Source organism: Penicillium manginii (genome assembly GCF_028828005.1).
Source record: "Penicillium manginii strain IBT 31320 chromosome Unknown utg000001l:1.0-3466041.0:1.0-3467806.0, whole genome shotgun sequence".
In the NCBI taxonomy this organism is placed as follows: domain Eukaryota; kingdom Fungi; phylum Ascomycota; class Eurotiomycetes; order Eurotiales; family Aspergillaceae; genus Penicillium; species Penicillium manginii.
In genome coordinates, this window is record NW_026643102.1 from 2810521 (window position 1) to 2838499 (window position 27979).

A 27979-nucleotide genomic window follows, 5' to 3' on the forward strand; every position below is an offset into this window, starting at 1 on the left:
CTTCCCATTGGAACTACATTTATATACCAAGTATATTCATATGGATATTTATATCTGATTCATTTATTCTATCGTCTGTCGTCTATCGTCTATCATTCCATCTATACTTCATAACATCATCCACTTTACTCGTTCGCCAACACATAGCGGTAACGGGCCTTGCCAGCCTCCATCTCGACAATCGCGCGGTTGGCATCCTTCATAGGGATCTCTTCGATCCAGGGGTGAACACCCTTCTCAGCGACCAGCTGGAGCATCTCGCGGATCTCATCGGGGCTGCCAACCAGGGAGCTCTCAACCTTCAAGCGGCGCATCAAAGGACGAATGGGAGCAGCCAAGACGCCATCATCAGGAAGACCGACCTGAACCAGACTGCCGCCAGTGCGGAGCAGACCCAGGTACTCAGTAAAGGGCATCTAAGATTCAGAATTAGCCTCAAATTCAGTCATTTTTTCTAAAAAGAAGAAATACAGGGTACTCACCTTAGTAGAAGACACTGTGGAAACAATCAAATCCAAAGAACGAGCATGCTTGGTAGCCCAGTCAGGCTCATCCTCAGTCGCAATGTAAAGATCGGCACCCATCTTCAACGAATCCTCGCTCTTATTCAAGCGACGAGAGATGGCAACAACCTTATCAGCCCCCATAGCCTTGGCAAAGAGCACGCCAAAGTGACCCAGTCCACCAACGCCAATGATACCGACCTTCTTGCCGGGTCCGCAACCATTGTGCTTCAGGGGACTGTACAGAGTAACACCACCACACAGCATGGGCGCGGCCTCGGCTGAGGAAATCTCATCGGGGATTCTGATGGCAAAGTGGGCTGGCACGCGGTTGTATAGAGCATAACCGCCATAAGACTTGTCGCCATTGTGGTGAGTGCTGTTGTAGGTACCAGTGAACTTCTTCGAGCAGTATTGCTCTGAGCCCATGGCGCACTCTTCACAGTCGCCCTGGCGGCCCTGGCACGAGTCACTCTGGGCACCGACGCCGACGCGGTCTCCAAGTGCAATACCCTTGACCTCAGAGCCGACACGCACTGCAGTGCCGACGATCTCGTGGCCGACGCAGCAGGGGTACGTGGTAGGTCTCTGTATACATGTTAGTTGGAGATATATGAAAGCTAATACTGCTACTACCTCGTAGATACTAGTGTAGGATAGATGGACTCACCCAGCCGCTGCGAAGGGTATGAATATCGGAACCACAGATACCGCAGTGGGTGATCTTGATATCGACATCAGTCTCCTCCCACTCCTTGGGGGTAAACTCCTGCCACTTCATGTTTCCCTCGCTGGAGCTGGAATCCAGGCCCATCCAGCCCTCGAACTTGTAGTCTGTTTGCGTCATTGTTCAAGTTGTTTTTTTTTTTCTTGAATACTGATTGATCTGTTCAAAATCGGTCCTCAGTTCCCGGGGCGAGAGCCCCATTTATCACAAAAATTGCGGGCCCTGGTTTCCCTCCCCACTCTCAGAGACCGATGGAAAACTCGGTCGGGAGACAAGTGAATTGGTCAGCAATGGCAAGGTGCGGTTTCCGACGGAAATGATCGTTTTTTCTGTCCCCGGAGATAGTGCAGTTTTGGGGCAATTAGAGCCAAGAGGCGCGAAGCTTAATTCATTGGTCAGATTGTAATTTTCACTACTCTCCTCCGCACTCTACCTACCTTGGGGGAATAAAACCCGCTTCTTTTCCCCTTGCTTACTCTATAGAATGAGATTCAGAATTGATTCACCACTATCCGACTCAATCACCTCCTTCAGGCGTCAATTTAGGGTGGACACTCCGGGTGAAAATTATTTGAAGCCGCAATGTCCTCTTAACTCCGACTTGATGACATGGCAATCTTCACGCTAGCAATTTTTGATGACATGACAATCTCCCGCTAGCGATGCACGATCATCTGCATGCAGGGATACTCTAATATACCAACGATACCTATCTCTCAATCCCGATTTGACCGATTAAAAAGTTAGTCGGAACCTTGCGGCTGCAACTACCCTAGGGTACCATAATTGCATCTCAAGTCGAACGACTCCCCCAACTTGGACCCTACTAACACCAAATCAAACTATATTGCAACCGCTAATTTATTGTCATGGACGATTTTCAACAAGGTAGAAGATGTACATACAAGCCCTTTTTAGAAGTCCAGCACATGCATAGCAAGATAAAAAAAATTAAACATGTAAAGGTAAACAAATAGAAAGGAAACGACCCTATCTCGTTCTGTTCAGATCCTCGCTTGAGAAACACTTGGATATAAAAAGTAACCAACCACCCTCGCTTTCGCACCACAACACCTCTAGAACAGGTCCATGATGTCTTGGGTGGATTTCTTGGACTGGTCACCAGCTGGTGGTGCTGGCGAGGAATTGCCAGACAAATCAAGACCAGAGAAACCGTTCATGAGATCAGCAGAACCGCCACCGCCATTGGCAGTGCTTGATGATGGCTGCGCGGCACCAGAGTCGCCAAATACGCCAAGAAGATCATCCAGGTTGTTGTTCCCTTGAGGTGCAGGGGCGCCAACTGCGGGAGACTGCACGCGGACTGGGGTACCGGCCAATCCCTCAAGGCCGGACATATTTCCAGTGGGTTCCTTTTGCGCGGACGCAGGGGCACCACCGTCGAAATCGATGTCCAGCAGGTTCTCGACGTTGTTTTGCGTCTGCGCAGGGGGGGGTGCTGCCGCTGACAGCCGCCGCGGCAGCTGCGGCGGCCAAGGGGTTTTCACGGGCGTTCTCGATTTGCTCCCTATGGTGGAATTAGTAATTGGGTAGACGTCAGATGGAACGATGGAAACATACGCGATGGCAGCTCGCTGAACAGCGTCAGCGCCGAATCGGCCTTGTCCGACGAATTGCTCTGGAGGCTTGTGGTATACGGAGGATAGAGTGGACAGCTCTTGGAGAAGTCGCTCCAATAGAGCTGGCGGGAGTGAAGAAATGGTGGTAACGATGGGGGGGCTTATCGGATAGGACAATGCTTTTGGTGGCGTTCTGATCGCTAGTGTTCGACAGCAGACGCCAGTAAATGTAGGCTCGGTCGCGAACGTCCGGGTTATCATTCTCAGCAGTAGCCGCTTGAAGAACTCGTTGGACCAGACCCTGGGCCTTATCGGGTCTCTTCAGGAAGAGTTTGACGACCGCAGTAAGGATTTGCAATTGGGTCTAGTACATATCAGTTTCAGTGGCTTGGCCTTGTGGGTAGAAAAGATACATACCTGAGAAAATTCCTCATTAAATCCATCCACGAACCCACCGAGAATGTCACCCGCGTTGCTAATCTTTTCAGCGTATTCGCCGACAATCCAAATCAATGCAGCTCTGGCGTTCGGCTCATCCAGCTCATCGATACACTGGCATAGAGTAGGGATGATTCCTTCATAACCAGGGTACTTCCGGAAGATATCTTTGATAACGACGATAGCCTCCTGGACAACATAATTCACCTTGGTGTTGATCAAATCCAAGAGGGTGTTGACGCATTTCTCGCTGGCGCTTTCAATCTTGATAGCCACCTGGCCAATCGCTCTTACGGCACGGCGCACAAAGTCCATATCAACCTCCAGAGCATATTCCTTCAATTCGGCCAAAAGCTGGTCGACATTGCGGTCATTTGCTATCCGCACCATGATCTCGAGCTTCTGGAATTTAACATAGGGAGGGTCGTTATACTTGCAGAAGAAAACCCGCAACTCCTTGTTCAGGATATCGGGCTGCTTCTGCAGTAAGAGGTCGATATTTCGCAAAGCGACATACTGCACTTCGGGGGCGGAGGATACCAGCGTCACCAGGGGTGGAGCCATCTTCTTAAGGTAGGTCTTTGCCAGCTCCGGGCCGACATACTTCATATGCAAAAACACGCACTTGACTGCCGCAAGAACCACACTGGGGTTGGCGTGTTGGAACTGAGGCGCAACTCGTTCGCAAATGTGCTCCGATTCCTTGACATCGGCGGTTCGGTATTCGGCCAGTGTGCAGAGAATGGTCACGCGTCCCCATTCCGTACATTCGTTCAATGCCATAAGCATCTTCCGCAGTGTGGTGGGGGTCACTTGCAAAGCCTTGGTCTCGGGTGCGGTATGAACAATCTCTGAGAGCGCAGTAACAGAGTTGGCCACCACCATGGGGTTCGGGTCGCCGATCATCTCCTGGAGCATCTCCAAAAAGCCGTTCTCGAGGCACATCTCGGGGTTGAGATCGAACAATTTGGCAACGCAGATTGCGGCGGTCTTGCGGACGTATGGTGATTCATCGCGAAGGGTCTTGCGCAGCGGTTCCTCCATATAGTCCACCATCTTTTCCACCCGAATACAACCCATCGTGCGAATGGCCAGGGCTCGAATCAGAGGGTTGGGGTCTTCCGAGTCTTGTACGAAGGTGTTGACGGCGAGAATGCAAAGGTCCGGATGCGATTTGGCGTAATTCCTAGATGGAAGATCCCAATGGTCAGCACATGTGTCTCCTTTCTCTCTCGTTGTTCTCTCTCTGCGTCGTAGGATACCCACATAAGGTACAGGTAAACCAGTTTCTTCTGTTCCAGATCACCGGTAGCAATATTCTTCAACACATCGGGGAACAGAGCCGAGACATCTTTGCCCAGGGTCATGGCCATGATCGTCTTCTGGATAGATTCCTTCCTATTAATCTGTCAGCCACGCCACGCCGTTTCATATACTATCAATGCCTGTGCGACATTGGGCGATCCGACATACCGTTCGTAGGCATATTGGGATCTGTAAATCCAGTCAGTCTTTCTGTTCGCTAGATAGAGGCCCAACGGCCACCTGTCCACGGAGGGGGGGATACATACACGAGCCCAGCTCGCAATTCAAAGGTCTCTCCTTTCCGGGGCACCGCAAAGGCGCCGCGGATCTTGTTCATCGCCATAGCGAGAAGGAATAAGCTTCAGCAACGACCAGGTCGTGCCTCCACCAATGACAATCGGGGGGGGGAGTGGAAAGGGTCGAGGAGGACGGGCGACTGCGGGGGATCGAGAGCTCTCACGGTCGCGCGAGGTGAGGCTCGGAGGTGGTGATAGGAGACGGATTCAAAGTGTAGCACCCTCTATTGACAGGAACATTGAACGGAAGGAAAAAAGAGAGAGACTGGGAGCGGAGGAGATAGCGGAGGGCGATGGGGGGAAGAGAGAAGAGAGAAAGGGTGTTTGGGCGATCAAAAGTTGTCCACAAATGACGGGGAGGAACTTCCCGCTCGGCGACCTCCTTTCACCCCCACGACCTTCCGTCAACAGCAACCAGCGAGAATATCTTGTATTTCAATGGTGAGCTCTGGTTCTTTTGCTGGTTGATCCGTCTCTAACATATCTAAAGGCCAATCTCCCTAATCTACGACGTCTCTTCGTCGAGGCTAGAACGGAGGTCGAGGAGAACGAGTACTCCCGCACCGCGGTATGATCTCATCTCCTTGATTCTATGGTTTATAAACGGTCTTTCAGCAAGTTCTAACGCACATCACAGTTTTATAATCTCGTCCTTTTTATTTCATCCGTCGCCGTCTTCAGCCTGGCTGCTCAACGCATGAGCGGACCCAAAGCCGCCCGATAAATGACAAACTACATACACTGCATCACAGGATATCATACAATAAGTGTTGTTATTATCGGATATTAATACAAATGATACAGGGCAGGATGGAATGCTAAATGAGACTGAACCATCCAACTCCGGCAACACCTCGTCATCAATCGGTTTCCTCGCCATCGCTTTCCAAAAATGCCAGCGCCTGTCGACCTCGAGCTGCCCGGCGTTGAGGAACTTCACCCTCGCCACCCTCTCCTTCATCCCCACTGGTTTTACCCCAGTCTTTCGCTCCTTGTTGAATCTGCTCCAGATCTGCCTTAAGCTCGCGCTCATCCCGGATCTGCCGAGCCTTATCCAAGGAATATCGGCCCTTCATCCCGGCATCCTCCAACATCCCTTTCAGATGCTTTATCTTCGCCTTGGGGGGTCTCATATGGCTGCAATTCACGCCACCACATTTTACGAATCCCACACTTGACTAGCCAACCCTGAAGCCGCTTGATCTCTGCTTGGTCCGGGTCCGCATCGTCATCCTTCGCCTTGGGGGCTGCCTTTTTCTTCTCCTTTGGTGCCCCGGTCGTCTTTTGGCGCTTGGGTGCTGGCTTTGGCTCTTCGTCAAAGACAACGGACATTTCACTCCCTGAATCATCCTTGGTAACTTCCTCGTTGGTTTCCGTAGACTTGAGTTCTTCGTCAGGTGGATCTGATGCTTCGGGGGAAGCTTCCTTGGCCGGTTTGGCCTTGGTTTTCTTTACCGGTGCCGTGGTGCGCTTCTTAGGTTCAGGGACATCTTCCTCACTATTATCCCCTGATAGCACAGGTTCCTCGTCTCCCTCGTCTTCCTCCGAAGCGGGAGTTTCTGTCTTTTGGCGCTTGCGCGGCTGCGGTGCAGTATCGGATTTGGGCCGCTTGGGTGCGGACTTTTTAAGCCGAGGAGGTGATTCGGGTTTCGCTGGTTCGGGTGCTTCGTCTTCTCCTGCTTCTTCTTGTTGGTGCTGTGTCGCCATCCCGCAAATTAGTTCATCGTCACAATCCAAATGATATAACCCAGAAGATAATTGTAAAAGTCTCACCACTTGGTCTCTGATAATCTCTTCACTCTTTGCTTTCCAATCGCCTGTTGTCCTAAAAAATCCTCCCTCGAGCTTCAGCTCCTCCTCAACGGCCAATCGCACTCGCTTCACGGTGATTTCCTCCTGTCTGCCAGATTCCCAACGGCAGGTAACCTCGTCGCGCAGCGCTTGTTCCAATGTTGCGTCGGAGGGCACATTGGGTGTATCAGCTTCGGGCTCGGACTCCGAGTCCGAAAGCGCATATTTAGGTGCCATGATTATATTGGTATATCGAGGTTGCGGTTAATGGACTTTGGCAACAACGCGCGATGTTGCGTGTAAAAAGAGGATCGGGCGCGATGAAAGATGGTTTGGCGCGTATCGCTTAAATATCGAGTATTTGGGGCAGGTAGATGAATCAATTCCGACTCGTACTAGTAGTGTTAAGTTTCCAAACACGCGTCGTGATGGAGAAGGTTGACGTGCAGGGCTGACAAAGCTAACCGGGGGATCGACCACTCCACCGCATCTGGAATACTACATAGAAGGAACTTGAAGTATAGGTATCCATGGAGGTGGCAGAGATCATAGTCGAATATACTAATTTATATAGCTCTGTAGTTAGTGAATATCAATTGAATGTTGAATGCAGTAAATACTGCTACTTAGTACTACCTACCTAGGTAGGGGGCGGCTAAACTTCCAAATTATCCGGTAACCTTGGAATCGATAAAGGTAGCGCGAATTTGAAGTATATACCTAACAGGTAGTAGTAGTGGTATTACCTAGGTACTTACTCAAGCCAGATGCTCAACGGATCATGATATACCGAGTTCAACCTCAAACTTGAATTGGGGAGGTGACAGCTAAAACTACCACTACTAGCACATACTCACCACCAACTGTACAGTGCTAATCTAATGATTGCATCGCAACAAAAACGTCATCGGATTTGCGTCAAATATGCTTACGTCAGCCATTTTTTCCAACACTGCATGCTGTAGACAGTAAGTTGCCTCGATTTTCCTCCACAATAAGCACGCCATGATATGACTGAAGATCAATAATTAGAAGTAGTATACTACTAGAAGTCTGTGTACCAGAGGTTTAGCTTACAAATGCGTATTTACCTCACTGGAGTGCTTAGTCACACTAGAAGACCAACCAGGAAACTTCCGAGTTCGCCGCAAAGCCGCACTCTTCCCCAAACAAAACCTCCCAACATCAACGACAATGGCCGAAGTACCACCCGAGCAGATCACGGCGAAATTTGGAGGCAAGCCGAATTTCTTCGCCCAAACCGCCAGCGGCTCTAATGACTCGAAAGACAACAGTGCGACTGGAAATGCCCAACTACCAAAAGGCGTAGTCCTGGACAAGGATGGCAAGCCGTACGTCGCAACCTCAATACCTTACCCAGTTATACCACAACTGCGCATTGAACAACTAGCTAATATTTAACACAACGATTCCAGTTGCCGAACATGTACATCAATGTCCTCCTGGCGCGCCCTAACAAAACAAGCCAAATCCGACCCCTCCGCAACCACACCATCAAGCACAAGCACAAGCACAAACACAACCTCCACAGCCCCCCTCGCAGCCCCCGCAACTTCACCTGCAAGCTCAATACCCTCCGACTGCCCTCCGGATGTCGAAGCACTGGGCCGCTCAACCTGGACCCTTCTCCACTCAATGGCAGCAACATACCCAGAGAAAGCAGACACAAAGCAGCAAGAGGATATGGGCGGGTTCTTGAAACTTTTCTCCCGACTGTATCCGTGCTGGGTATGCGCGGATGATTTCCAGGGCTGGATGGCGCACCCGAGTGGGAATAACAAGCCCAAGCTTGGCGGGCGGAAGGAGTTTGGATGGTGGATGTGTGAGGCGCATAATGAGGTTAATCGGAAGTTGGGGAAGCCGGAGTTTGATTGTCGGTTTTGGGAGGAGAGGTGGAGGTCTGGGTGGAAGGATGGGAGGTGTGATTGAGTTTGTTTTTCTCCGTTTACTATATCTATATCTGTGCCGCGCTGCTCTGCTATCTCTGATAGTGTGGTGTGGTGCAGTATGGTATGGTATGGTTGACATTTGAGATCTCGGGCTTTTTTCTCTACTCTACTTTTGCCTTTCTTCTTGCCTTTCTTCCTTCTCCCTTCCTACCGAACATCTCCACTTCTTGTACTTTACTTTCGTTGTTGTTTCCAGCATTCTGGGTGTTGATACTTGATTTCTGTACTTCTAGCTGTAGACTATGCATTCCCCACACCTACGGAATAAACGGGGCTACCAAGAAAGTTCTCTAGTAGTTCTATTCTAGATCCATGGCAAGGATAAAAGTGTGAACAGATTTCGCATACAAGTTAAGACCGCTAAACAATTATAATCTCGGGTACAGAAAAGACATCTAGACAGGGTTCAGTGATAGGAGAGATTTTGTGGAATTCCCCCCCAGAAAAGTGAAATGACGCCAACAAAACAACACACATCTTCTCCTCGCGCAGCAAAGCCAAGCGGCCAAAAAAAGAGAAGAGATAAGACAATGCCCCAACTTGCTTCTTTTTTGGTTATAAAACTTCAGGTCGAGGAAAAGGAGAGAGGAAAAAGAGCCGTCAGATTTCGTCATACTGCTGGTCAATATTGGCTGGGCACGAACAAACGCAGACCACTGGCCGGAGCGCCAATCTCTGTGACATCCGCTATCCGGTCGACACTGCCCTTGTACTGTTCGTGGTACTTGGCGCCGGTGAAGGGGTCCGTCACGAAAGGAGAGCCGCTGAAGATAGGAGTGTAAGATGCGGCACAGATATCGAACTCGGCGAAGGGGTCGAAGTCGACTTCGATCTGGTCCGAGGGGTTGCGCTCGCATTGAGCCTTGATCTTGCGGGCCTAAATGGAAAGTGTTAGTTTTTATCTGCACATCGTTGTAGTCATTATCAATGGGTGATCTTACCTGTTCCAGAAGCTTGGCCGATCCTCCGTTGGCCAGCATCCGGCTGGCGAAGCCCAGAGCAGAGTTGTAGTTCTTGTTGGCAAAAGCAAGCTTCATCGCGGCCATAAGCGCCAGCTGTCGGTGAGCGACCTCCAGCTTGGGAATGGTGAAGTATGCCGACAGCTCCAAGCTGCGCTTGAGACCCTCAGGGGTGTCTGTGGAGAGTTTTCGGCGCTCAAGCTCGATGGACATGGCCAGAACGTATTCGCGAGCGGTGGAAATGATCTTCTTGGCCTCTTCAACCTCAGCCTCGGATGAGACAGTGTTGACGAGAACATTGTGGAGGATGCGCTTGAAGGTCTTCACACCATCCTCCAGCTTGTTGGAGCGCATCGCGGCATAGCCCTCTTGGAGGTCAACACTTGCAATGGTCTCCAGATCTCGGGGAATGAAGGGAAGGACCTTGCGAATATCGGTCTCCTCAGTAGTTCGGCGCACGTAGTTGACCAGAGGTGGCAGACCGACACTCGCAGGAAGATAGGTCTTGGAAGCCTTGAAGATTTCGAGGAAACGATCCTTCAGGGGAGCAAATTGCACAGCACCAACCTGTCGGTTCAGGAGTTGCATCGCGGTCTCGAAAGAGCCAGCAGCGACGTGGTCAGCGGCCAGAGGGGAGTTACGAGCCCAGATGTCAGCCTCGGAACTGCCCGCACCAGCCTCGGTGCTCTCAACATTGACGAAGTCGACCTCCTCCTCCACATTAATGTCATCACCCATGTCCCATCCAGATGCATCTTCCTCATCATCATCTAGGGTATCCTTGGCCAGAACGGCCTCCTCATCCTCCTCCTCGGCCTCGAAGGCATCGACACCAGCTTCTTCGTCGGCAGCGCCGACTTCACCGAGCAGCGCCTTCTCAAAGGAGGAGTGGCCAGCGGCCTTGACGGGCCAGTTGGACTTGAAGGTGGGGACTATGGGACGAGGGACCTGAAGAGAGCTCTCGAGCGAAGGTAGCGTGATCTGGTCCTCAGTGAGACCACAGGCCTCAAGGATGGACTCAGCTTCCTCGGTCAAGCCGTTAGCCTTGGCGGCCAGGTAGGCCAGAGGGTATTGGTCAACCTCCTTGAACATCTGAATGCGGTCCTCGACATCTCCACGGTAGATGGAGTTTTGGAAACGGGAGGTGAAGTCACCACGGTGCTCAGCGATCTTAGCCATACGAGAAAGCTTCTCCTGGTCACCGGTGGTCAGGTAGAGGAAGGACAGCTTGTCGAAATTCCGTTGCTTCTGATAAGTCATCTCGACAGTCTGGTGGTTACCGTGGGAGAGAGCTTCGGCGCTGAGTCGGCTCCAGTAGTGGGGGCGATCCAGCTCACGAGCCATGTCAATAGCAACCTCAAGGTTACCACACTCAAGGGCAAGGTCGAAACGAGTCTGTGGGTCCTGAACGAACTGCAGGGCAATCTCGGGATATCCCTTCTTCTGCAGATACGAAATGATACTCTGACCGACCAGGCTTGAAGTCTTAATGATCTGGAGCATCTCATCGTAGTTTCGCTTGACGAGAGACAGCTTGAAGCGGTACTCGGTGGGGTCAATTTCGAGGGTCCGAGGTTGGGCATTTCGGTCAAGGCAGTAGACGTTGCGTCCCTTGACACGGACAAGGTAAACAGTCTGATCAAGAGTGCGAATGATTCCATTATCGCTAGCTAAGGGTTAGTGGGTACCTTCAGAAGATATTCTTAGATGGGATATATGACTTACCCGTTGAGAAGGGAGTACTTGACGTGGTTCAAGGTGGAGTAGATGAGGACACCTGAATCATCCCAGGTGGCACTCTTGATACGGATGGTTTCGTGCAGGGTGCTGACCTGTTCCAGAGTCTTGGTCACAATCGTGACATTGTGCTTGCTAAGAAGGGCACAGTAGAGACCGTCGTTGGACCAAACGACATATTTGACACCGCTGACAGTAACCTCAGCCAGCTGCTTCTTCTGCTGAATATCAAACAAAGCCACGGTAGTGGGAGTGATGAACAAGAGACAACCAGTACCACCGAAGTAGATGTCTGTGGTGCCGGCCGGGGGCTTGATGGTCTTGGTGGTGGAGTTGCTCAGGTCCTTGATGTCGACTTGTTGGCTCGCGGGGTTGAAGACAGCAAAACGGTTGCGAGCGACGAAGACGGCGGATGTAGCCTGGCCGCGCTTGACATCGGTGGGCTCGACAGCTCCGGTGGCATCCCGAGGAAGGTTGATCAACTCGTATGTGCCGCCGTCAGAGGGCGAGGTGACGAGAATGGCACGCTCAGCGGGGTTGTAGGAGATAGTGCGCGGTGGTACCCAAGGAGAGCCGAGTTTGCGTAGGGACAGCATTGGAGGAGACTCGACATTCTTGGCGAAGTCATAAGACTTGACGTGCTTCTCCTTTGTGATGTAGAAGAGCTGGTTCTGGTAGACAGCGGAGGCGGGACGCTCGCGCTCCAGCTTAAACACCATCACGCCGGTATCATGGCCCGCGGCAAACAGGTTCATTTTGGGGTGGGCAGCGATAACCCAGAATCGATCGAGGTCACGCTTGAAGGATTGGACGGAAGTGCGCTTGTTAAGATCCCATACGCGGATGGTCTTGTCTTCGCCGACGGAGAGGATGAGGTCTTGGTGAGGGTGGAACAGACAGGCGGAGGCATTCTGGAAGTGGCCACGGCAGGTGTCGACTTCCCATGCCTTGGTATCTATATCAATGGGTCAGCTAACACGAAAAACTCCTGGGTCCGATCTTTTGGGGTATTAAACCCACCACTCATGCGCCACAGCTTGATCAATCGGTCGTCACCAGCCGACACAATCAGCGGCAGTGTGGGGTGGAATGAAACCCAGTTGACACCACGGTCATGTCCCTCCAGCACAAACTTCACAATGGCGTCGGTGTTTCCGAACATATCAGCTTGGTTGGGGTTGGCGCGAGCCATTTGGTCTTCGAAGGAAACCGAGGTCGGGGCCGAGTGCTTCTTGCGCAGACCGGAGATATCCCAAATACGAACGGACTGGTCTAAGGAGGCGGATGCAATGAGATCTTCAGTAGGGTGGAACTGAGCACACATAACGTAGTGGTTGTGGCCGGTCATGGTGCAAACTAAGCAGGAACCGTGATGTTAGCCATGCCATAAAGGGGGCATTAGTATTAAGGAGGCAGTTCTTACTCAAGGAGCGGTTCTGCCAGTTCCAGATTCTAATAGTCTATTCATTGGACAGGAGGGTTAATACGAGAATCGTAGACACCGGCGGGGGTGAGGCTCAAAAACATACCTGGTCATCGGAGGCGGACAGAATCCATGGCAGCTCTGGGTGGAAGAACACTGTGCGCACATAATCCAAATGACCGTTCAATGTGAACAGACACCTCCGGGTCTGGTAGTTCCAGACCTTGATCTTGTAGTCGTCACCGCCGGACACAAACAGGGGTTGGGTTGGGTGGAAATCGATGCCTCGAACGGGGCCGTCATGTTCCTCGAATCGGTCAATGAGGGTTCCCATGCGGTAGTCCCACAGTTGAATGGTGGAGGAGTGAAGGGAGACGAGAATCCATGGCCTGGTTGAGGGTTAGATATCGTGTTCCCGGAGATCTCGAGATGTAGCGTGTCCCCGCGGGATGAACTGACCGGTTTGGGTGGAATGCGATGCCCTTGGCTCGAGAGGATTTGGACTCAAACTGTGGACGAATGGAAGGTTAGTAACTCCAATTGATCAATTCCATACAACAGGGCCAAGGAGCGCGCGATGGAGAGGATGGGGGGAGATCGAGGGGCGTACCTTGGTGAGCATGTTTGGAGAGGACTGCATGTTGACAAGTTGGCCGGAGCCGCACTGCACAGTAGCAAGCTCCGCACGCGATTAAAAAGGGAATATCACAACGGAGACAACCACGGCATCCACCCGAGGGTCGAAGGAGAGGAAGTGGTGAGTCGTGGATGCCTTTGCTTGGAAGTGTTGCGGAGGAGCAAGTTGAGTCCACGTTTAGTTTACTGTTGTGTGAGCGGGTGACTTGGTCCAATCAAAAGCCCGGGATTGAGGGGCGGTGAGGAAGCAGGTCTATCTGGGTGGTTCAGTGGGATGATCTATTGAACTATTACTATCCGGAGAAATTCATGATCTGAGTAGTTTGTTTTGATTCTTTGATTTTTATTGAGTGGTTTATTCAATGATTCCCTTGCAGATGGGGAACTGGTGTTGCTATTGTGGGGGTGCAAAGGTGCTGGGGGAAGCTTTATTGGGCCCGGAGCCAACTGGGGGACGCTCCCCGCTGGAAACGTCTGGAATGAAGAGGTTCCCTTCGCCGCATTTCCCTTGATTTACCAATTGGAATTTGTTTTTTCTCATATGCCCACACCATCCTTTAATATGCTACCTCCCCCTCTAACATGGGATATCGGGAACCATACTTTTTCATTTCGCGGAACTGGTGACGTGATACTCAGACCCTTAAGGAGCATGGCAAAGGCGATACCTATAACCGCCACTACTACCACGTCTTATACACCACACCATTGGATATACTAGATCCCATATTATTACTAGTATGACTGATTGCTTTCCGACGGTTGAAGAGGATTCTTTAAATATCCCTGATCTGCACCCAGAACTTTGCCAATTCACAACTACAATCTATGACGGCGACCATCTTCCAACAGATGGCAGTGGGCATAGTCTAAATGACTCGGGTCCATCAACGCCAGTACATGAGGAAAAAATGGACCAAAACACAGAAATTACAAGTCCCTTGATTCTCCAGCCGTATGCAATCGAAGAACCCGACGACGACGAGCCGAGACCAGTCCATCAAAGACCAGGACTGCCAAGGCTGCCGGATTACTTTGAACGGTGGCAGCGAGAGCTGAAAAATTCAGTTCATCAACTGGAATCTGAACCCAGCAGAGATACTTGTCGTCCAAGAGTATTTTTCTCCCCACGGAGAGGTCAAAAACGAAAGGTTGCCCAACCAGCCGGGACGGCCACTATCCCAAGCCCTGCTATGTCGTCCACCCAATCGCAAAACAAGCACCGACTGGATGAGGATGAGCGTCCAATATTAGTGCCTGGATTGAGCTATAAACGAAGAAGACGCAGCAGACTAGCCAGAAACTCGGAGAAAGCTTGCCCAACCTCTCTAGACGAGTTTCGTGAGACCCAGGCCAGCGACAGTTCGAGCTCCGATCAGCCGCCTACGGATGCTAGTAATGGAACAGCAGATGAGTCTGCCTTGACAGATGAAATGGACATTGATTGAATCATTCAATATGGTGATTTCTATCTATTTGATGAATCTATACTTCAAAGGCTCAACCCCCAATATACTATCGGTACAACAATGGCCCAGAACACCGACACTCGGTTCAACTAATTCGGAACTCGAGGCTACACCCGGTCCAACCATGTCAACCTCCTGGATTGATTCAACTATATGCATCGGATTCTGGTCAAAACACGCATACATGCGATATTATTCAGATGCTCTGGGGTGTCGAGTCGATCAACCTCTGGTTGGGATACATGACGTCATACTTATATCAGTAAACGCTGAGTATTTGACGGTACACCTGGGCACCTGGACACTTTTCTCTTTTGCTCACCTGGAAAATGGACTACTGAAGAATTGAATTCAGTCAACCCTGATATAATCGATGCGACATTAGCCAATATTTGTATTCAATCTGAAAATCATCATGGCAACACGAACATCTACACGTCATGCCGCCCAGAAGGCCAAAGATGCAATCACAGCCTCTACCGAAACGCCCGGAAAAGCTCGCCCTCTAGCATCAAAGCGCAAGGCTCCGCAAGAAAAATCCACAGAGTCGAAGAAGCAGCCGAAACACGATATAAAGCCGGAATCGAAATCCGATGCGACAGCCGAGCCGAAGCTAGGTACAATTACTGGTGCAAATGTGGATGGAATACCAGATGTTCAGCCGAAAGAAGAGGAAGAGACGAAGAAGCCGCAATATAATCTTCCTCCTTCTGCTCATTCAAAGCCCGAAGAAGGTATTGAGCTCGGCGTACACAAAACCGAGGAAAGAGAAGCTGTTGTTTCATCCAACATCCTCGAAAAAGGCATCATCTACTTTTTCTTCCGCCCACGCGTCAATGTCGACGACCCTCATAGTGTCAATGACGTTGCTCGAAGTTTCTTCGTGCTTCGCCCTACTCCATTGGGCGCCGAGCTCGACGAAGGCCAAGGACCACTCGACAAAGATGCCCGGTGTCGCCTGCTCATGCTCCCGAAGAAGAAGCTCCCCACTTCACCCAAAGAACGAGATATGGGATTCGTGGAAAAAGCAGGGCAGACAATGAAAGATCTACAGGAGAACTTCATCGCCTCTTCGACATACCAGACTGCCACCCGCGGTGAGCGGACTATAGAAGAGGCTCGGCCGTACGCCGAGGGGGTGTATGCACTTACTTCGACGAAGCGAGCCACCCACCTGGCATATGTGTTGACCATCCCTTCCGAACCGGGCGATATCCAGGATTCTTTTGGACTCCATCGACGGGGTAGTTGGATCGTACAGTCTAAGAACCCCAAGTTCCCTGGTCCCCCATTCGCCCAGTTGCCCAAGGAGCCGGATTATCCTACCTCGTAAGTTCTACTACATCTGGTCTAAGGTTTCATATACCGGATGATATTCTAAACGCTAATTTGACATCAGCGTGCGAGACAAGTTCGGCGACCTCCGATGGATACCGCTGGAACCAGAGTTTATCGATTATCCCAATGCCCAGTTTTTGATGATTGGCGAGGCACAAGATACCCTGGGTAAGGCCGCGACAGCCGAAGAAGGGGCTAAACAGCCCCACGAGGAGGAACCAGGGCAGGAGTTGGAGCGGTTGGAGCGGGAAAATGAACAGCGGGTAGAAGCGCTGCAGGGTAAGCATTCTAGATGTCTATTGATTTTACGTTAATTCTAACATGAAAACTTGAATGGCCTACAGGTAATGAAACCGTCTATCGCGATCTTGGTTTAGATGCCCAGAAGTATACTTCGCTGCCGACCACTTGGAAGCCCTAAAACATGATCCCATGCCCAGGTGGATGGCGATACTACTGGGAATGGTTGATTAGCAAAATGACAACACAGTATAATATTATTTCAAGTCTTTTGAGTTTCCCAAATCATGGAAGGTAGCTTGGCAAGATCTCAGTTCCTTAAAAAGTCCTCAGGATCGGCTATTCATTGCCCCATCCCAATCAAATGCGAGGCTACCGCAACCCCGCGCGAAAATGGCGGAGGCTATCCACGCCCGGAGCGGCAGGGATTGACAGGAACAGCCCACCTGAAACGCCATGATGGAGATTGACACCCGTAAGATTGATAACCGAAGCACTTGGCGATAAATAGCGATCAGCGAATGATGATCTTTCCCCCTTGCACGTTTATACTATGCGACTTGGCCCTCGCCACACACCTCAGCATGCGCGTGTGCAACCCCCTGCCATGCATGGCGACACACATACATCGCTAGACTTAAAAAAGCCATGGCGACCCTTCCACTCTCAGCAGTCATTGAGAATTATCATTCATGATGAAATTGACGCTAGCAGTTCCATTTCTCGCAGCTGGCGCATTGGCCGCTGTCGTCAATCAGACAACCTGTGGTGATACCACTTACCAGTATACCGGACTAGCTGGCTATGGCTTCATTCCTTCAAATGCCACCGATAAACACGGCGACACAATTGGAGGTATCGGAAGCTCCATCGCCATCGACCAGTCGTCCTGGCGCAAGCTAGGTAAAGACGGATATGCGGGGACTCTCTACACAATCCCGGACCGAGGCTGGTAAGTAGTAGTGACTGAGGGAAATAAAGCAATCTGAAAGGAAGAACAAATACTTACAAGAAACAACAGGAACACCAACGGTACACTGAACTTCCAAAGCCGCATCCAAAAATTCGGCATCTCCCTCAAACTAGCCCCCGAAGCTTCCGCCTCAAATCCCTCAACCCCCAACATCCGCCTCAAGTACGAGGATACAATCCTCCTCACAGGCCCAGACGGCGAACCAACTACGGGCCTAGACGCCGATATCACCGGCCACGCCTCATACCCAGGCTTCCCCCCCTCTCCCCGTCGCAACATACACAGGCAACGGCTTCGGAGGCCCCGGCAAGGGTGGCCGACGCATCTCCGTCGACGCCGAAGGCCTGGCCCTCGACCCGAAGGGCGGATTCTGGGTTTCAGACGAGTATGGCCCGTACGTGTACAAGTTCAGCGCCTCAGGACGCATGGAGCATGCGATCCAACCACCACAAGCATTCCTGCCTCGCCGCAACGGCTCTATCAGCTTCAATTCCAACACCCCGCCACTATATAACGCGAATGAGATCCCCGTACCGGAAGATACCGAGTCCGGCCGTGCAAACAACCAAGGCTTCGAGGGATTGACTATTTCCGCCGACGGAAAGACGCTCTACACCCTTATCCAGAGCGCGCTGGATCAGGAGGGTGGCCCGAGTAAATCATCTCGCGCAACTGCCCGCTTGATCGCGTATGATATCTCGACCTCCAAGCCTAAATATATCCACGAGTGGGTTGTCATCTTGCCCAAGTTTGACGATCCGGCGAAGTCCAAGCCTGTTGTTGCGGCGCAGTCGGAGATCCATCAATTGCCCAGCGGCGATTTCTTAGTCCTGGCGCGCGACTCGGGACGCGGGCATGGTCAGACGGAGTCGCAGTCTTTATATAGGCATGCGGATGTTTTCTCTATCAAGGGCGGTGCGTCTGATGTGAAGGGGAAGAAGGACTATGATTCTGCGAAGGGGGCGGTTGCTTCTTCTAAGGGGGGTTATTGATTCGGATATCACTCCTGCGCAATATTGTTCATTCCTGGACTTCAATGTTGAGAGCGAACTTGCTAAATTCGGACTGCATAATGGCGGCGCGCAGGATCGGTTCTTGCTTAATGAGAAATGGGAGAGCTTAGCGGTTGTTCCTGCTAACCCCCATAAAGACGGCGGAGATGAGTATATTCTCTTCAGTATGAGTGATAATGACTTTATTACTCAAGATGGTAAGTGTGCACCACTAAAACTCTGATCCAGGTCGCAAGGTCTAATGGGGACTTTTACTAACCTTCTGGTTGCAGGACATATGAACTTTGGAAAGTTCCGGTATAGCGATGAGTCTGGCTTTGATTTGGATACCCAGATCCTCGCTTTTCACTTGAAGATTTAGTTTAGAAAGGGACATAGATGCGAGCTTCTTTGATAAATGAATTAGGTGGACTTTTTATTTTTCACGTAGCCTCCTAGTAAGTAGCCAAAGAAGTTGAAATCATAACATCGGCTACTTTTTCGTGAACGCTTGCAACGAGAGAGCAGGAGAGAGTTGAGATTTCTTGCACCTGGTTTCAAAGAGTGATATTGGGACGCACCTCCTATCCCTTCAAATTCAATAAGACATAAAGATGGTACAGATTGCTTAGCGCATCACGGGTGGATATTATGAGTAATGACAGGTCAAAAGAAGTGAAAGATCGATCGGAATAAGATTTTGAAAAGGAGTATACATGTTCCAGCTGGCTGCACATTGGATTCAATGTTCACTCATGGCTTCACCAGTTTGATAGCATGTAAGATATCGTCAAGCGACCATCCCGGCCCGCCAGGAACGATCTCAGCCCAGACTTCCTCCGGAACGGCATCAGCAGGATCCAAGAGACTCCAGTTGGGACTGGGCTCAGGTTTAATCCATTTGAAATCCTCAATCTCATGCCAACGATCCTGATGATCTGGACGGTCATGATTCAGGGCCTGAATAAGGGTATTAGAGCGGGGATTTAAAGGGAAAGAATGGGGTATTAGGCTCACATAGGCTTTTGGTATGCGGCCGAAACGAATGTTGGAGCAATCCTCGATGATAGGATTGCTCGAGCAGCTGAGGTAGACGTCAACGTCGGTGCAATTGTGCATGCGGAACTGGCGGCATGAAACAACAATCACACTGTGCTCTACCCCGGTGATATGTGCCGGACCATTCACTTGGCCGCAAATCAGCAAGCTCTCCTTTATATTTTTGATTGTTAGGCTGGCATAAGGTTTCCCGTTTGCGGTAGGGATCGACATATCAACGACACAATGCCGTAGAGATGTGATTGATGCAGGAACGGTAGACGTTGAGCCCGAAGATGGGAGCATGATGTGAAGTTTGTAGTGGTTGTCGACAGAGACAGATGATATACCGCTGGCTGCAAATGACGGGGCGGAGGCTGCGAGCTGGGATTTCGCCAGGATTTCCGTCGGTGATATACCCGGAAAGGAAGTTGGCGCAACCTCTGGCCGCTCCTGTTGCTGCTTGTCTGGTTCATTGAGGGGTGTTGATGGGTAATTCGGAGTTTGATTGGCAGAGGAGCCTATGGAAGAGGCACCCGGAGAATGATAGCCTGGGACACTGCGACGGCCCTCAGCAGCCAGAGTTGCGGCATCGGAGAGCGAGATCGCGGAAGGATTCTTCTTCGTCCTAAAGCTGAACTTCGAGCGAGGTTCAAATGCTGCACGTGTCTCATTTAATTTGTCCTGTAAAGCTTTAATGGCCTTGAAGAGGTTAGCTGGATTTCCGCGGCTATCTTTGATATTCTTTACTCTACGTACCTCTGCGTATACTCTTTGGTCATAAGTAGGGATGTAGCTTGCTGCATCCTTGACTTCGTTGGACAGCCGCACGATTCCGGCAAGGCAATGATCGGTTGCGTCGGCACGCTCGCCAGCGACAAGCGATGTGTCGGCGAGCCGGTCCATCTGCTCCTGGAGGGCTATGTGAAGAATATAAGTATCCTGTGTTTGAAATCCCAGTGGTGCATCGGAACGCTTTCCCTCGAAACATATCATGGGCCCATACCGGTAATTTCATGTTGGAAGTAGCGGAAGAAGCGTTCCTTCAAGGGAATATCGGATTTGGAGACGGTCTGGTTATCGGCCGATAATCGGCGAACGTGTTGCAATTCTGGCTCGGCCATCGTGGAGGAAAAGAGGGAAATGCAGTGAAAGGGTGGGGATGATAAGATGGTGGCTTGCAAGAAATCGGAACTTGGTAAGCTATTCACGCGGGGGATGGAATAGCAATGACGTCGGTCCGATCAAGGGATCATGCCACCCCGCAATGATATAAAAGTCGCGAGGAATTGCAAAGCGACGAGCAAACAGGGACCGAGAGGCAACACTGAGACGCAATACGACGCCGATATAAGATGTGCTTCAGCCAAGAGCTGTCAATGCACAGAATCCCCACACAGACACACGCGGGGTCGAGTCAAAACGAGCCAAAACACCGAGTGCCCCGATAGAACTGCTGCGCAATTCCAACAGCGGGATGAATAAAGTCCTGCAGTCTGAGAGGTTTGAACAAATAGTGCACAGCAGTGGGGAAACTAAGCGGCAACAGTATTGAACAATTCAACAAGCTGTCTTTGCGGTGACGTCGATCATCCCGCATTGGCCTCGGATGATCACCTGATCAGCTGATCTCTCGTCAGGCCACAAGGCACCAACCACACTTTCGGTCTGAGTTCTCCAGGATCTGATCTTATTTGTATTAGATGTTTAGGACAAATGAAGTTATTTTACTACTATTTAAACTCTCATCATGAGTTTGACCATTTGGATTTATACTGCTAGTAGTACCTAGATGCCCTATCAAAAAAGTTGATGGCTAGTACTAGGTACTAAAAAGTGACTATACCTGGCTTAACATATCTGATTAACAGACTTGGAAAATTGAGATTAGACTGGATAATCTACTAATTTATTCCTGCTAAAAAGTATCACTAGCTACCACTAGGTTTTCACTGGTCGATTTTTGGCTCCGGGCTGATATAGTATACCATGTGGGGTAGCCCCGGGCCCGTCCACGCGAACCATCCCATGGACCATGGTACAAGTATAGCTCGATCGCTCTCTCGCTTCTTTTTTCGACGCCACCATCAAGCCAAGTATTTCCGGCCATGCGTACAAGGTTATGACCGATAGATTTATCTACCGGAACATTCCCACGAATGAATGCAAAATGCCAAGAGTAATTATTGTACAGTCTGTTTGGAAACCTATTTGCCGATAAGATTCCGCCGCCGGCATCCATTTCCACTTATCCAGATGGGAGTTTCCCAGCCATAAACCTTGGAAAGTTAACGGGAGCTCCATTGGTAGTACTATTCACTAAAAGCTTTGTCTTTGCTACTAGATGATAATGTCTTATACCTAGTAGTAGGTACTAGGCACGTTTGACACTTCTTTATCTACTAGTACAAGAGACTCGGACTAGTATTCAACTTGAAGTTGTCGATCTTGTACTAGTACGGGGGGGTATATCATCTTTGCCTGATCATGGAAGATGTTCCACTATCAGTCAACCTTCGATTATCTTGGAGTAATCTGCTTGGATTTCGCGATCAATATACCTGGCAAACCCTCACTTGCGTCTCCTTGGCGCAGGTATTTAAAGTTCCTGCTGCGAGGGTCGGGTGCAGTCTAGTGGTGGCGCACCGTTGTCTGGGCTCACAAGTTCATCAGCGGCGGCTCGGGGTTTGGCGACCCAGTACTATGGTTATTGGGTCATCTTTCGTACTATGAAAAGCTGCCAAATTGGTTTATTCTAGATTTTCATTCACCAATAACTCGTTTCTCATAGTATTTATCTATAGAATGACTGGGCAGTGGCCAAGGAAGATCAAGAACTCCTGATCAAAGCTATGCCCAGTCTGTCTGTATGGATCGTGTTTCAGTATTTTTGAATGAAATAAATATTGACTAGTGCAGAGGAAAGTAAATAAAATGAAGATGATATAGCAATTTCTTCAATTGAGATACCGCCACAGAATTATAAAGGAAAGGCGAATTGTACTTTCTATAAGATCGATACTCTAAGCGTCGGAAGTTTCAGTATTAGTTGAAAGCTCATGGATATTATTTTGGAAGAACAATACATTCAACTTGTGAGAACTACATATTAATTAACAGATACAAAGCATGGCACATAGGCTAGATGTTTTCCGATTATAATTCTCCCTTCCTAGAGGCGATTTCGTCTCTGTAAAGACTGTCCAGGTCGTCTGGCTATATTTGAGAGTCATATGGCACGATGCAAGAAGCTCAGATCACTTCAAGCAAACAACACCCTTCCTTGGGTCCTATATATTGTGAGTCCTTCCTACTTTCAATTTGCAGATTGATGGGTAAAACTTACTGCAACCTGACCATGGGGACAGCAAAGGAACTGGGTACGCTTTTGGTCACCTTCGCATTTCCAATTCGATGGTCCCGACCCCTCTGAAGTGACTAATTAATAACTGCGTTTCTTATATCTGCACGGGGTATCATACTGGCGCTTATGCAGTCCGAACCAACTGCCGAGAAAAAGAGGATAGGGTAATTGAGTGCAGTGGCACAGCAATAAGCCTTCCCAGAACACTGGTAGGAGTTTCTGGCATCAAGATCGCCTCTGACTTCAAGGTCTTCGACAGGAGAGGCAGAAGCTACACCAGCAACAGCAAGTGCGGCAAGAATGGTCTTAATCTGCATGTTGAGTGGGGGTTTGAGAACAAGAGTTCCTTTGTGATGGGATGTAGAGTGTTGTCTGAATGTTTGATGATGATAATATCGGAGGAATCGTCGGCATTTAAATATGTTTTTTGAGATACTAAGTTATAGAAAATGTCATTAGTCGGCAATCTAGAACCTATTTGCCGGTTAGTCAATGACCACACCATGATGTATCTAGATCATGAGTTCAAGAGATCTCCAGGCGTTTTTTGACCATAACAAGGTATGATGGAAGATTTAGGGGCTATTTACCGACAATGTGGTTCTATTTACTGGTCTTGATGTTTAAAGGTTGTACTTTTTCCATGGTACCATGCGATGTGCTAGAGCAGGTTCGTGTTATACCCTCGGTTGATACCAGACCCTTGACTAGATCGGTCCATGTAGTAAATTCACCGATTGAGAGTGAAGATTGGATCGATGTTTAGTGACGTCAACAGACTTAGTCTAGAATCTTTATTGAGGGCAGTGAGCCCAAAAGTCTATCTAGATCCCAATATATGTACTGGTATTGGCAATTCATGATACGGTGATTGCTTAGCTAAATAAAATCTATTATCCAACTGACTGTTACTCACATAGTTGAGTCATCCTTGAGCTGCCACCAAGATTGCATCCAGCGGATCGTATCTATAGGCTGAATCGGGCCAACAAGTTTTGATGTGGAGACAGTTCCATTTCCGGGGTATGGGGGAGGCTTATAGAAACTTTGGCCACATGATACTGCCCAGGTCGTCACGGTTCCTTGGACAGCCGGTAACTGGCAGTGGTGGTCAACCAAACGTGATATTTTGCCGCATCTTCCTGGTTGGATCACTTGGACTATGCACCGAAAAGGCTATCGCACCGGCACCCGTATCGTCCCCTACAAGCGAACGGTCAATTCCGTCCACCATCTAAACAGATACCTCGAACAAAATGCATTCCGTAATTAAACACGGCAGTTTTAAATGGCTTTTTATTATGTGGTCAATTATTCTGCATCAACTAGACTTTGGCGGGCGACCGTGCCAAGACAGTATGGCTGGATTAGCAGTTTGGCTCGCGCTGGAGATACTGATCGTGTTCAATCGGCTGATTTGAATTCTAGAGATTATCGGCGCGACGAGTAGGGACATAGAAAATATTCGAGATTCCGGGGGGGGGGGGAATTATTTTGAGCTGCTACGGAGTGGCGTAGCTTTAACATCGCGAAAGGGCTAGAATGGCGATAATTCAATTCATGCGAGTCTAGATCATGTTTCACTCGACGATGTCATCTAAGAGATATAAGGTTTTCAATAGTCTCGGTACTATATAACTACCGTGTATCATTCTGGGAATTATCTTAAGCAAGTGTTGCTTTTACCCAGTGAAAGAGGGCAATGTCAGAGGGAAACCCGATCAATGCGAGTAACGAGATCTATGAACCACGCAAGGTCACTACGACTAGCCTTGGGATACTGAAAACTAAGGTTAGTCATAGTGTGCGACTTGAATAGAGAGAGCGCCAAGAGGCTTTTCAAAAACGCGTGGAGCCTGGAGAGGCCTTAAAACCCCGATTATTAGATGCCCTGGTGTCTGACTCATGGACTGTTCAAACATCCCAACTTGAAGTTGAAGTTTCTCCACCTGGGCATGTGTAGCTAGTACTACTACTAGTAGTATGACAGTCTTCGTGGTCAACCTTCAAGGTTGAGTATATTGAATACTACTAGCATAAATTGCTTCTATAGTATATCGCCTTTATATATCTCACGCACACTACTAGGAGGAGTTTTAAGTAGAATACTAGCCCAGGCCTCACTGGACCCGGTTCAAACTGGTGAACCTTGTACAGCAAGTTTTAGACGGATCATGATGCCAGCCCCGGAGTTAATTGCCCACCGTGGACCAAAGGCAGAAAAGCCCCGAATGGGCCCATTGGAAATTTGCCATAGGAGATACAACCCACCTTTGGATTTGGATTTTGAGAGAAAGTACCCTTTCGAATGCAAAGGGGTCCATGTTGCTAAAATTAGGCAGAGGAACTTAACTCTCAAAGGGACTGAAAATGTACTTTGACGACTGACATCTGCGCTCCAGATCGAGTTTTCAGTTTTCTTTGACATTGGTATGCGGTCAGATAGCAACCAAGGGGAAAATCGCCGGAGAGTGCTTGGTCATGCTTGTATCGTACTAAGTAAATTTTACCCACCATTCCGAATAGTGATCGTGCGAGGCAAAAGCCACTATGATCGACACCTCGATGGCTTGGAGGGGGCTTCAACAAACACTAGGTTGGCCAATAGTTGGCTTGGTTTTGTTTTTTGGTTGATATACCCGGCGCCCAAGACAAAGAAGCACCATAAGCCTGTGCCGTCGAGGCAACTTAGAGTTATGGACTAAATGGAAGTTAATTCCCAGCTTGCCAGGAAATGTTCTTCATTCAAATTGATATCCTTACTGGCACATGGTGGTTTGATTGGTTGGATATAGTTGCATCCATCCCGCACCTGTACGCCCACGGGCAACTGTTCCTGACTGGTGCCCTATCGAGACATCTGTTTGGCAATAAAGACCCACTGTCGGGGATCTGTGTACCTAGATGGAATATGATCTCACCTGGGACTAGTATACGAGGTGGCTTCAAGTTCGTTATCACCCATGTTTATCCAAAAGGATGGCTGGGACCCACTGGTGCCATCTTCCGATAGTGACCAAGGTCGATACCAGATGAAAAGTGCTCAGCCATGTTCTTGGAGTTGGTACTACTATTTAAAATATGTCAGAGAAGTCCACCAAGCAGAATAATCTGTAACTCGATGTTGTCCTCCACTGCAGACCTGTCACACCAATATTATTGATCAGACACCTGGGCAGAACATGAGAGCAATCTTTTTCCTTTCTGTGTGACTCGTTTTGACGAGTTCCCAAGCCCGTCACAAGGATATCAACCTCGTACATTTTCTTCTTCTCGGGTATTCAATACTACAACTTTTAGTATCTACTAGAACATATGCATCACTTTGGGTTCTCAGAAAGGGCTGCCATGAAGGACATCAGGTTCTTTGCCTTCAAACTTTTCATAGTGACAATATGGCTTTTTCATCAAGCCTTGGCCATCGGAGAAATCCATCAGGTCATGGAGTCGCTGAATGGAGTACCCAGTGGATGGAAAAGAGGGGAGAGACCCTCACCTTATATAACTATTAACTTACGTCTTGCCCTAAACCAGTCAAATGTGGAATTCCACCAAGCGGTTATCGACATCTCAACCCCAGGACATCCAAAATATGGCCAGCACATGACGCGAGAGGAAATGAGGGAGATGCTGCGCCCTGACACCGATACCATGGAAAATGTAATTACGTGGTTGATGTCCGAGGATGTGGCTCCTAATGTGGTTGTTGTTGAGGGCAGCTGGATCAAATTTCAGGTTCCACTCGCACAGGCAGAGCGTATGCTGAAGGCTCAGTACTTTTATTACCACGATGTCGCGAATCAGAACACTCTCATCCGAACGCTCATTTACTCAGTACCCGAGGCTGTCCATTCCAACATTGCATTGATCCAACCGACGACGCGGTTCGGACATATCAACCAACACAGCGCCCCGGGGCCTGACAAGCCAATGATTGCTAGTCCAGAGGACTTGACCACCGAATGTGGCTTCGTGGTTAGACCTGAGTGTCTTCGAGATTTGTATGATGTCAAGAACACTTCGGCAAGCCCAGACCCCCGGAACCGGCTAGGCATCTCGGGGTTTCTTGAACAATTCGCCCGTCATAGTGACTTGTATGATTTCATGAATGGGCTCTCACCGAAGGAGTCCGATGCGAACTTCAGTGTTGTCCGCATCAATGGCGGCTTGAACGACGAGGATTCGCCTTCAGGTAGCACCGAGGCGAGCCTGGATATACAGTATTCGATATCGCTGGCATATAAAACCCTTGCGACCTTCTACGCCACCGGAGGTCGAGGACCGCTGGTGCCGGACACGGAACAACCAAATGCTAGCCAGTCGTTCAATGAACCTTACCTTGAGCAACTTCATCATCTCATAAATCTGCACAATGAAGAGTTACCAGCAGTGCTAACCACTTCTTACGGCGAGGCAGAGCAGACTGTTCCGGTTTCATATGCCACGGCAATCTGTGATTTGTATTCGCAGCTTGGGGCCCGGGGCGTGTCAGTCATATTCAGCAGTGGAGATTCTGGTGTCGGAAGTTCTTGCCAACGGAATGATGGGTCGTATCAAACGAGATTTCTTCCAGGATTTCCGGCCTCGTGTCCGTTCGTCACCTCTGTCGGTGGGACATATAGTCATAGGCCAGAGAGAGGAGCAAGTTTCTCCGGCGGTGGCTTTTCCGAGGTATTCCACCGCCCTGCATATCAAGATCAAGTAGTGCAGGGCTATATTGGTCAATTGGGTGATCAATGGAATGGACTGTATAACCCCCAAGGAAGAGGCATTCCCGATGTGTCGGCTCAGGCAAGTGGGTACTTAATTCGGGATCATGGGATGTATATGAGGATTAGTGGAACAAGGTTAGTATCATTCTCCGCTATTCATTTATACCTCTGGCATGAGCTAACTCAATTGTCAAAAAGTGCATCGGCGCCCGTATTCGCCGGCATTGTGTCCCAGTTAAATGCAGTTCGTTTGGCGCAAGGAAAGCCTCGGATGGGGTTTATTAACCCTTGGCTCTATAGTACGGGGTTATCTGGATTCACGGACATCGTAGATGGAGGTTCCCGGGGCTGTTATGGCGGCACACATGGGGTTTCTGTACCCTTCGCAAGCTGGAATGCCACCATAGGCTGGGATCCTGTAACGGGACTTGGAACACCCTTGTTCTCAAAGTTGGCTCAGCTGGCTCTTTTCGAGACTGGAAGCTGAT

At 49.6% G+C, this 27979-nt stretch overlaps 11 protein-coding genes across 11 annotated transcripts; 6 read left to right on the forward strand and 5 right to left on the reverse strand.

Annotated features, from left to right (window-relative positions):
* Positions 1–125: 125 nt before the first annotated feature.
* N7533_001025 (NAD(P)-dependent alcohol dehydrogenase) lies at positions 126–1350 on the reverse strand (the record flags this gene model as incomplete). The annotated part of the gene is made up of 3 exons (XM_057097675.1): positions 126–416; positions 483–1091; positions 1174–1350. The coding sequence occupies 3 exons, from the start codon at positions 1348–1350 to the stop codon at positions 126–128; spliced, it is 1077 nt and encodes a 358-aa protein (XP_056966168.1).
* A 956-nt stretch (positions 1351–2306) lies between these two features.
* On the reverse strand, positions 2307–4896 carry N7533_001026 (putative AP-1 adaptor complex subunit beta; the record flags this gene model as incomplete). The annotated part of the gene is made up of 8 exons (XM_057097676.1): positions 2307–2672; positions 2701–2758; positions 2812–2932; positions 2961–3174; positions 3228–4434; positions 4515–4630; positions 4722–4742; positions 4822–4896. 8 exons carry the CDS (start codon positions 4894–4896, stop codon positions 2307–2309), a joined length of 2178 nt encoding a protein of 725 aa, XP_056966169.1.
* Positions 4897–5198: 302 nt separating this feature from the next.
* On the forward strand, positions 5199–5573 carry N7533_001027 (DUF5310 domain-containing protein; the record flags this gene model as incomplete). Its single annotated transcript, XM_057097677.1, has 3 exons — positions 5199–5279; positions 5340–5417; positions 5487–5573. 3 exons carry the CDS (start codon positions 5199–5201, stop codon positions 5571–5573), a joined length of 246 nt encoding a protein of 81 aa, XP_056966170.1.
* Positions 5574–5709: 136 nt separating this feature from the next.
* N7533_001028 (putative transcriptional regulator) lies at positions 5710–6877 on the reverse strand (the record flags this gene model as incomplete). Its single annotated transcript, XM_057097678.1, has 2 exons — positions 5710–5945; positions 5998–6877. The coding sequence occupies 2 exons, from the start codon at positions 6875–6877 to the stop codon at positions 5710–5712; spliced, it is 1116 nt and encodes a 371-aa protein (XP_056966171.1).
* A 957-nt stretch (positions 6878–7834) lies between these two features.
* Positions 7835–8590, forward strand: N7533_001029 (flavin-linked sulfhydryl oxidase; the record flags this gene model as incomplete). Its single annotated transcript, XM_057097679.1, has 2 exons — positions 7835–7992; positions 8077–8590. 2 exons carry the CDS (start codon positions 7835–7837, stop codon positions 8588–8590), a joined length of 672 nt encoding a protein of 223 aa, XP_056966172.1.
* A 642-nt stretch (positions 8591–9232) lies between these two features.
* N7533_001030 (coatomer subunit alpha) lies at positions 9233–13369 on the reverse strand (the record flags this gene model as incomplete). The annotated part of the gene is made up of 8 exons (XM_057097680.1): positions 9233–9487; positions 9552–11235; positions 11295–12261; positions 12327–12662; positions 12730–12766; positions 12836–13118; positions 13189–13238; positions 13340–13369. 8 exons carry the CDS (start codon positions 13367–13369, stop codon positions 9233–9235), a joined length of 3642 nt encoding a protein of 1213 aa, XP_056966173.1.
* A 907-nt stretch (positions 13370–14276) lies between these two features.
* N7533_001031 (uncharacterized protein) lies at positions 14277–14813 on the forward strand (the record flags this gene model as incomplete). The annotated part of the gene is made up of 1 exon (XM_057097681.1): positions 14277–14813. The coding sequence occupies one exon, from the start codon at positions 14277–14279 to the stop codon at positions 14811–14813; it is 537 nt and encodes a 178-aa protein (XP_056966174.1).
* A 436-nt stretch (positions 14814–15249) lies between these two features.
* N7533_001032 (uncharacterized protein) lies at positions 15250–16593 on the forward strand (the record flags this gene model as incomplete). The annotated part of the gene is made up of 3 exons (XM_057097682.1): positions 15250–16163; positions 16234–16451; positions 16517–16593. The coding sequence occupies 3 exons, from the start codon at positions 15250–15252 to the stop codon at positions 16591–16593; spliced, it is 1209 nt and encodes a 402-aa protein (XP_056966175.1).
* Positions 16594–17104: 511 nt separating this feature from the next.
* Positions 17105–18759, forward strand: N7533_001033 (esterase-like/phytase family protein; the record flags this gene model as incomplete). The annotated part of the gene is made up of 5 exons (XM_057097683.1): positions 17105–17364; positions 17499–17547; positions 17604–18369; positions 18536–18595; positions 18671–18759. 5 exons carry the CDS (start codon positions 17105–17107, stop codon positions 18757–18759), a joined length of 1224 nt encoding a protein of 407 aa, XP_056966176.1.
* A 371-nt stretch (positions 18760–19130) lies between these two features.
* On the reverse strand, positions 19131–20539 carry N7533_001034 (putative tubulin-specific chaperone c; the record flags this gene model as incomplete). The annotated part of the gene is made up of 4 exons (XM_057097684.1): positions 19131–19337; positions 19395–20117; positions 20175–20335; positions 20422–20539. 4 exons carry the CDS (start codon positions 20537–20539, stop codon positions 19131–19133), a joined length of 1209 nt encoding a protein of 402 aa, XP_056966177.1.
* A 5588-nt stretch (positions 20540–26127) lies between these two features.
* Positions 26128–27978, forward strand: N7533_001035 (S53 family peptidase; the record flags this gene model as incomplete). Its single annotated transcript, XM_057097685.1, has 3 exons — positions 26128–26238; positions 26314–27626; positions 27690–27978. 3 exons carry the CDS (start codon positions 26128–26130, stop codon positions 27976–27978), a joined length of 1713 nt encoding a protein of 570 aa, XP_056966178.1.
* Position 27979: the final 1 nt, after the last annotated feature.